Source organism: Nicotiana sylvestris, chromosome 3 (genome assembly GCF_000393655.2).
Source record: "Nicotiana sylvestris chromosome 3, ASM39365v2, whole genome shotgun sequence".
Taxonomy (NCBI): domain Eukaryota; kingdom Viridiplantae; phylum Streptophyta; class Magnoliopsida; order Solanales; family Solanaceae; genus Nicotiana; species Nicotiana sylvestris.
This window is the reverse complement of record NC_091059.1, coordinates 110,346,750-110,355,346: the sequence shown is the minus strand read 5'-3', so window position 1 is coordinate 110,355,346 and position 8,597 is coordinate 110,346,750. Positions and strand designations below refer to the sequence as shown.

Genomic DNA, 8,597 nt, shown 5'->3' with positions numbered 1-8,597 from the left:
GATGAAAGAATCTGCAAGCTCAGCAAAACAATTTATAAAATTTTCGGGTAAAAGAGAATACTATCACACCTCCTTTTTCCTAACACCCCGGGAAGGGTGTATATAAGGGAGTTTTTACAATTAAAGTGACAATCGGAACGGGATTATTTATCAAAAATTCTTTTTTTTTCTTTTATCAAAAATTCAGAGTCGCCACTTGGGATAATTTTATGGTGTCCCAAGTCACCAGTTCAAATCCCGAACCGAGGAAAAGATTGACTCTGTATTACAGTCCGCGAACACAGAAATCCAGGTAAGGAATTCTGTTAACCCGGGGGAAGGTGTTAGGCATCCCTGGATTCCGTAGTTCTAGCACGGTCGCTTAACTATTATCATTTGCCTATTATCTGATTTTAATATATTTTGAACCTATGTGCATTTTAACTTTAAAACCGCTTTTTATTATTTTAAGGAAGATTTCAACATCATCTAGAACGCGTCTTTGGACCTCGCCACATGAAATGCACCCGCAGTCCGAGACACATTTTGTTCAACGTTATTAAATTTGGATTTGGGTCACATGAAATGCACACCCGAGTTTAGGAAGGTAAGTTATTAAAGTAACACACCTAAAGCAACTATGCGTTTGCAAATTTGCAAAGGCCATGGAAATTTACTAAATGTCTCGCCTCGAATTCTAAGGATCAACACAAGATTAATTAAATGAGGGCCATGCAATTGAGATTTTGTTCGGCATGGCACACCTCGAATAACCCAAAGGTTTCTAAATTAAAACAAGAGGGCCATAAACTCTTTTTGTTTTACATGGCACACCTCCAATAATTAAACTAACTAAATAAGACTTAAAGAAATTATAATTAGTCCTAAGTTAATGCTCAAACTCAAATTATTAATCACAGGGCCAACATTAAGTGAGGCCCAATCTATTTTTCAATTTTTTTTTCAAAGCTTGGGCTTGCAGCAGCAGATCAACAACCAGATCCAATGGAACAGTAACCCAGAAAACCAAACAGCTTCAAACCAGGCTCTTAAATCCCCAGAATCAAACCATTTTCAGCTAGGTGTAGGGATTTGAAATGCTTCAAGAACTCTAGCTAACAGAGAAGATCAGGAACCCTAGACTAGGTAGGATTTGAGCTATTTTAAACAGAGAAATGTCAAGAATCTGAATGTTAATTCAGAGTTTTTCAAGTCTTTCATCCGTTTCAGTTTTTGCAGGATTTTTTTATCTTTTCCTCTCCGCCTTGAATAGCAAGTCTTGGTGATTTTATAGGCAAGACATTAGGGCAGCTTAAAGATATCAGTCTTTGCATTTTGCCCCTTTTCAATTTTGGTTTTAGCTCACATACCCTAATATAAAATTCAGAATTTCAAAATAGTCCCAAACCCCCTTTCCTGGAAGCTTCCTATTCAGCTACTACGTATTCCCTCACCTAGATATCCTAATTTGACCCTCGAAACTCTGTTAATTACCCCCCAGTAACTCAAATGGGTTATGGGTCAAGTTGACCCAATGGTTTAACTAGGTTAACAAGCTGCCCTTCTTTTGCAAATGGGTCAGACCTAGAGCCCAAACAGCTAAATAAACTCAACCCAATCAGTAACAAAAGAAAACACAAATGATTTCCAAAACCTAAACTAACTGACTGATTATCTAACACAAACATGCAAGGAATCAGCTAAATTATTAAATCAGAATAACCTAATTATACTAATGAGGCTAACATAAAAAGGGAGTCAGAAACTTAACTATAACATTGATAAAAACTCAACAAGAAAACATTAATAAGTTTTCAACCAGAGAAAAGGAGAAGAAAAGAAGAGGAATGAAAAGTGAATAAAATCCACGAATGGACACAAAGATAGATAGAAACTCACCAATCGAACTCGAAGTTACACTTGATGCCCTGATTCACACGAAACTGATGCTAATCACTTGTTCTCTGTTAAGAACAAACGAACAACATCAGTTTTGTAGTGAATCAACCTTTTAGTCATGAAAAACAAAGGCTTGAGTCGATGCATGCCACCAGATTTGACAGGAATTGGTTTTGAACTTTTAGGGCTCGAACTCGGATTTAAAATTTGAGACGTTCTAGAAAGATTCGAGGGAAGTGGGGATTTGGAACAAGGGGTCATGGTGGTTATGTGGTGTAAAGATGGGGTGGTTTGGGAACGACGCCGCCGGCAACCAGCGGTGGAAATTAGGGCGGCGTCTCTAGGGTTTGGTTGTAGACTAAGAGGCTGAGGGGGTTCTGAGGGGGTAGGGTCAATTTCGGACAGTTATATATGGAGAGTGGGCGAGTTGGGGTCCATTGGATCGAAAAACATCGACGGCTTGGATTGAAGCTAACATGAACGGTGTCGTTTTGGGTTGAGAGGTGGGGGATCGGGTAATAGGGCGGGTTTGGGCCGGATTGGGGCAGGTTTGGACGGGTTTTGCATTGGGCCTGGGAAGGATCAATTACTTAGCCCAAAATTCTTCATTCTTTCCTTTTTCTTATTTCAAATCAATTTTCCAAAACTTCTTTTCTTCTTCATTTTTTCCAAAATTAAATTAAAATCTAAATTAAATCCTAAAACCTAATTAACCTATCACAAACACTAATTAAACCTAAATACTAATTATTACAATTAATTAAATAAGCAAAAATTAAAAGAAAAACTACTCAAAAATCAAAATCAAAATTAAAAAGCAAATTAAACTATTTTTTGTGATTTTTTCTATTTCTATGAAACCATTAATTACTAACAAATGCAAAGTCAAATGCTAAATGCAAATGCAACCTATATTTTTGTATTTTTTATTAATTTAAATAAAAATAAACACGCACAAACAAATACAAACAATTAACAGAAAATGCCCCAAAAAATCCACAAAATTGCAAACAATGGAAAGATTATTTTGTTTTGAATTTATGGGAGTAATTCTTATAGGGCAAAAATCACGTGCTCACAGCTGCCCCTCTTTGCTCGGAAACACGTAGAGTTTTCGTGCAAAGATAAAGTGAGCGAATACGAGCAATTTTTGCCGGTTTGAATACTCCGTGTGAAGCATTTTTTGAAAGATTTGATCGCACCCTGCTTCTGAGGTTGCCTACATATCCCTGATTATAAAGGAATCAGGTCAGTGTAGTTCGGGAAGTTTTGGTAGTTGGGACTACCATGAAGCTGTGATTTCACTGTTGTTGTTGCTGCTACTACTGCTTACTGAACCCCTTATTACACCATGACAAAATAAAAGGAAGCTAGACTAAACTATGATCTATGAATTACAAAAATCCTATCTATATCTTCAAACTTGATCTTGTGATTCTTGTTGCCTTGCTGACTTGTATTCTCCCGGTGAAGTCCCTTTGTTGCCGATTTGAATTGTAATCTAAGATGCTTTCCCTTTTCTCCAGGTGGACGCCTGATTGCTAAACTTTGAACTGTATTCCCGTGCTCTCCAGGTGGGCGCCTGATTCCTGAACTTGAATTGTATTCCCGTGCTCTCCAGATGGGCGCCTGACTGCTGAACTTGAATTGTATTCCCTTGATCACCAGGTGGGCGCCTGATTGCTGAACTTGAATTGTATTCCCGTGCTCTCCAGGTGGGCGCCTGATTGTTGAACTTGAATTGTATTCCTGTGCTCTCCAGGTGGGCGCCTGACTGCTGAACTTGAACTGATTCCTGTGCTCTCCAGGTGGGCGCTTGACTGTTGAACTTGAATTGTATTCTCTATGTTCTCCAAGTGGGTACCCGATTTCAACAAAAAATAGACAAAACAAAGAAAATTTTCTGCCCAGTTTGGTAGCTGGGCATATATGTGAGTGTTAAACTGAATCATGTTACCAAACATTATCAAGAATTTAAAAGCTAGATCCCGTTATCCAGGAGGGACCTGACAACTCCTATTTAAACGACAATTTTAAAGCTAAATTATGTCTTCTGAAGGTATATCTTATTCTAAGTCTTGTTATCCTAGCAAGTTTTAAAACTACATCCCATTATCCAGGAGGACCCTGAAAACTCTTAATTAAACGACAATTTTAAATCTAAGTTATATCTTCTGGAGGTATTACTTCAACTACATCTTGTTATCTAAGAAAGTATTAAAGCTACATCCCATTCTCCAGGAGGGTCCTGAAAATCAAAAATCAAGTTTTATCCTAAGAGTGACAATTTTTAAGGCTGAATTATACTTCCTTATAGTAGAACTTACGTTAAATCTTGTTATTTAGAGGAAACCTTAAAACCACATCCCATTATCCAGGAGGGTCCTGAAAATCAAAATCAAGTCTTATTTTAAGCGTGACAATTTTTACGGCTGAATTATACCACCCTACAACAGAACTTACGTCAAATCTTATTATCTAATGGAAATCTTAAAGTTAGGTCCCATTATTCAAGAGGGTCCTGAAAACTCTTAATTGAATCCTATCTCCAATATGCGAACTTTAAAACCATTTTATATTCTTTGGGGTACATTTATGCTAGATTTTGCTACTCATGATTGTTTTGAATTTTAAACTAGGGCCCATTTTTTAGGAGGGTCCTGAAAATTTACAGTCAAACCTGTCTGATGCTTGCCTTTTCTTACGGTAGGTTTCTCCAAACAATCGAAATTTTCTGCCCCTGTTTCAATCAAAGAAAAATCTTGTCAGTTTAAAATGTGGTGGTTAGTTTGTGGCATTCTTGATGAAAATGACCTCCCCGCTGTCGTGCTTTGTTTTGACTGACTTCTCCTGAACTGGCCAAGAACCGCTTGATTTCCCGACTAACTTTCAAACCCCATGACATTGGATGACCCGAGTGTTCTTTACCCAAACCGTTGTGTTACATCTCTACCCCATCTGTTTGAACCTCTGCATTTCCCACGAAATTGCCAAACCATTTCACCGATGGAACTCCCTCTGACCTTTATACCCCATTTCATATCATACTATCTCCAGCAATGCCTTGGCCGCCTTGTGCCTTGTGCAACTTTGGAAGTTGGGAGTAAGCTTTGAAATTCCTTCTTATTTGCTTAAACAAAACTGACATTGGGAACATCTTAGAGAAATAAACCCAAAAGAAATGAAATGCAATGACCCTGAGAGTTAAGGATAAAGAAAAATCCAAAACTGGATGACTTGCTAGAAAGGAAAAAAAGGAAAGAGACTTATCTGAGTGGAACGGCTGGTACCAATGATCATGACATGCATTTCGGATTAATCGACCCAATCTGTCCCACCAATCAATTTTCAGTTTCCATACTTTGTTCCGAGATCTTCAAAACCCAATTTCTTTGCCAAAACCCTGACCTTGTTTGACCTGCGGTGCCCTGAAGGGTTTTCACCGACAGACCTCTCTCATTTGTTCATATCTCAACTCACTTTCGCCTCAAGGTGTCCGTGGAGGTTTTCACCAATAAGACTCTCTCATTATTATTTCTCTCATCTCCCGTCGCCTTACGGTGCCCGTGAGGGTTTTCACCAATAAGACTCTCTCATTTTTCATTTTCTTGCTTGGACCAGAGTGTTGCCCCTGATATGAATCACCTCTACTTGCTCGATTTGGCATCTCTAGAAGACTGATCAGAAGGTCTTTCTTTGGACCGTAACATGGGCTTTTGGATAGGGTTAAAAAGAAAGGATATCAAAGGCTCAAAAAAATTCATATGGGTTCAAAATTACAACTTTTGGGAACCAAATTTTCTCACAACAATCACAAATTCTGCCCCAGTTTCCTTGCTTGGGGACTTTTAGATTTTTGTTTTGATGAGACCGAACCATGAGGCTGCCTACGTATCCTTAAAAGGAATCAGGTCGAACGTAGTTCATGACATAGAAATTGCTTTGTTGTTATGATTTTCTCTTTTCTCTTTCTTTTCTCTTCCTTTTATTCCTTTCTTTTCTCTTTTTTTTTCTTTCTGTTGTTTTTTTTATTCTTTTCGCTTCTCTTTTTTTTCCTTTTTCTTTTTCATTCTTTTCTTTATTTTTTCATTCTTTTCTTTTACTTATCTTTTGCCCTCGCGTTTCTGAATTTTGTCACTGATTCCAAAAGAGGGGCATGAAAGGAAATAAATAAGGCTCAAAGGGGTAACAAAGGATAAAATGTTTAGATAGCAGAACAAAATGCCTTCGTCATTCCAATCTTTAAAACATGCCAAGTACAAACAAACACAATTTAACCAAAGAAATCATACATAATATCTTTTGACCGCATCAGAATTGATGGCCATTTCTACATATTTGTCTTCTACATCTGTTAAATACAAATCACCATTGGACAACACTCTCGTCACGATGAACGACCCCTGCCAATTTGGGGCGAACTTATCTTTTGCTTCAGCCTGATGTGGAAGGATACGTTTCAATACTTGCTGACCCAGTTCAAACTTTCGTGGACGCACCTTCTTGTCATATGCTCTATCAATTCTTTGTTGGTACAACTGGCCATGACACACTTCCGCCAATCTTTTCTCATCAATCAAGCTCAATTGCTCCAGGAAAGTTTTGACCCATTCATCATCATCAATTCCGGCCTCAGTGACAATCCGAAAGGACGGGATTTCAACTTCCACGGGTATTACTACTTCAGTGATATATACTAATAAATAAGGAGTTGCCCCTGCTGAAGTACGAACAGTAGTGCGATAACCCAACAATGCAAAAGGCAGCTTCTCATGCCATGGCCTGGAACCTTCCACCATTTTCCGAAGTATCTTCTTTATATTCTTGTTGGCCGCCTCAACTGCTCTGTTTGCCTTGGGGCAGTAAGGGGTGGAATTGCGATGTGTAATCTTGAACTGCTGACATACCTCTTTCATCAGATGACTATTAAGATTAGCCCCATTGTCTGTAATGATCACCTTTGGTATCCCAAATCGACAAATGATATTTGAGTGCACAAAATCAACCACCTCTTTCTTAGTTACAGATTTGAATGTTTTAGCCTCTATCCACTTGGTGAAATAGTCGATGGCCACTAGAATGAACCTGTGCCCATTTGATGCTGATGGCTCAATTGACCCAATGACATCCATGCCCCACGTAACAAAAGGACACGGTACAGACATTGTGTGCAATTCAGATGGTGGAGAATGAATCAAATCTCCATGCACTTGGCACTGATGACATTTGCGCACGAAACTGATACAATCTCGCTCCATAGTGAGCCAATAATAACCTGCTCGGAGAATCTTCTTTGCCAGCACGTACCCACTCATATGCGATCCACAGACTCCAGAATGTACTTCGGTCATGATAGTTGTGGCCTGCCTAACATCTATGCATCTCAACAATTCAAGATCCGGAGTCCTTTTGTATAAAACCCCTCCGCTGAAGAACAATCTGCTCGCCAACCGCCGAATTGTTCTCTTTTGATCGCCTGTGGCTTGTACCGGATACACCCCCATCCTGATATATTCCTTGATATCATGAAACCAAGGCTCTCCATCAAGTTCTTCTTCTACCACATTACAGTAAGCATGCTGATCATGGACCTGAATATGCAACGGGTCAACATAAGCCTTATCCGAATGATGTAACATTGATGCCAAGGTAGACAAAGCATCGGCAACTTCGTTATGGATCCTTGGAATATGCCTGAACTTTACTGATCGAAACCATTGACAAAGATCATGCAAACATTGTCAGTACGGTATGAGTTTCAAATCTCGTGTTTCCTATTCCCCTTGAATCTGGTGCACCAGAAGGTCCGAGTCCCCCAAGACCAAAACTTCCTGGACACCCATGTCTACAGCTAACCTCAAGCCTAAAATGCATGCCTCGTACTTAGACATGTTGTTAGTACAGTAGAAACGAAGCTGAGCCGTAACAGGGTAGTGATGTCCTGTTTCAGAAATCAATACAGCTCCTATCCCAACACCTTTGATGTTAGCATCTCCATCAAAGAAAAATTTCCAACCTGGCTATCCAACTTGTTCCAACTCGTCAATGTGCATTACCTCTTCATCGGGGAAGTAAGTCTTCAAAGGCTCATATTCTTCATCCACTGGGTTCTCAGCCAAATAGTCGGCCAATGCCTGGGCTTTCATCGTAGTCCGGGTCACATAAACGATGTCAAATTCTGTGAGCAGAATATGCCACTTTACGAGCCTTCCTGTGGGCATAGGCTTCTGAAAGATATACTTTAATGGATCCAAACGAGAGATGAGGTAAGTAGTGTAAGATGACAAATAATGCTTCAGCTTCTGTGCCACCTAAGTTAGGGCACAACATGTCCTTTCCAGGTGAGTGTTCTTAACCTCGTAAGATGTGAACTTCTTGCTGAGATAATAGATGGCCTGCTCTTTCCTGCCGGTGATATCATGCTGACCTAACACGCAACCAAACGAATTATCCAAAACCGTCAAATATAGAATCAAAGGTCTCCCCGGTTCTGGTGGCACCAACACATGTGGGTTTGACAAATACCCCTTTATCTTATCAAATGCTTCTTGACACTCATCTGTCCACTTGACCGCAGCATCTTTCTTCAACAGTTTGAAGATAGGCTCACAAGTTGTCGTAGGCTGAGCAATAAACCTGCTGATGTAATTCAACCTCCCTAATAGACTCATTACTTCAGTCTTGTTCCTTGGAGGTGGTAATTCTTGGATAACTTTAAT

At 39.4% G+C, this 8,597-nt stretch overlaps 1 protein-coding gene across 1 annotated transcript; it reads right to left on the bottom strand.

The window, feature by feature from the left end:
- Window positions 1-4,084: 4,084 nt before the first annotated feature.
- Window positions 4,085-8,024, bottom strand: LOC138887827 (uncharacterized). Its single transcript, XM_070169615.1, has 4 exons — window positions 7,935-8,024; window positions 6,668-7,094; window positions 6,378-6,595; window positions 4,085-4,126 (listed from the first exon to the last, which is right to left on the bottom strand). Exons 1-4 carry the CDS (start codon window positions 8,022-8,024, stop codon window positions 4,085-4,087), a joined length of 777 nt encoding a protein of 258 aa, XP_070025716.1.
- Between the last annotated feature and the right edge of the window lie 573 nt (window positions 8,025-8,597).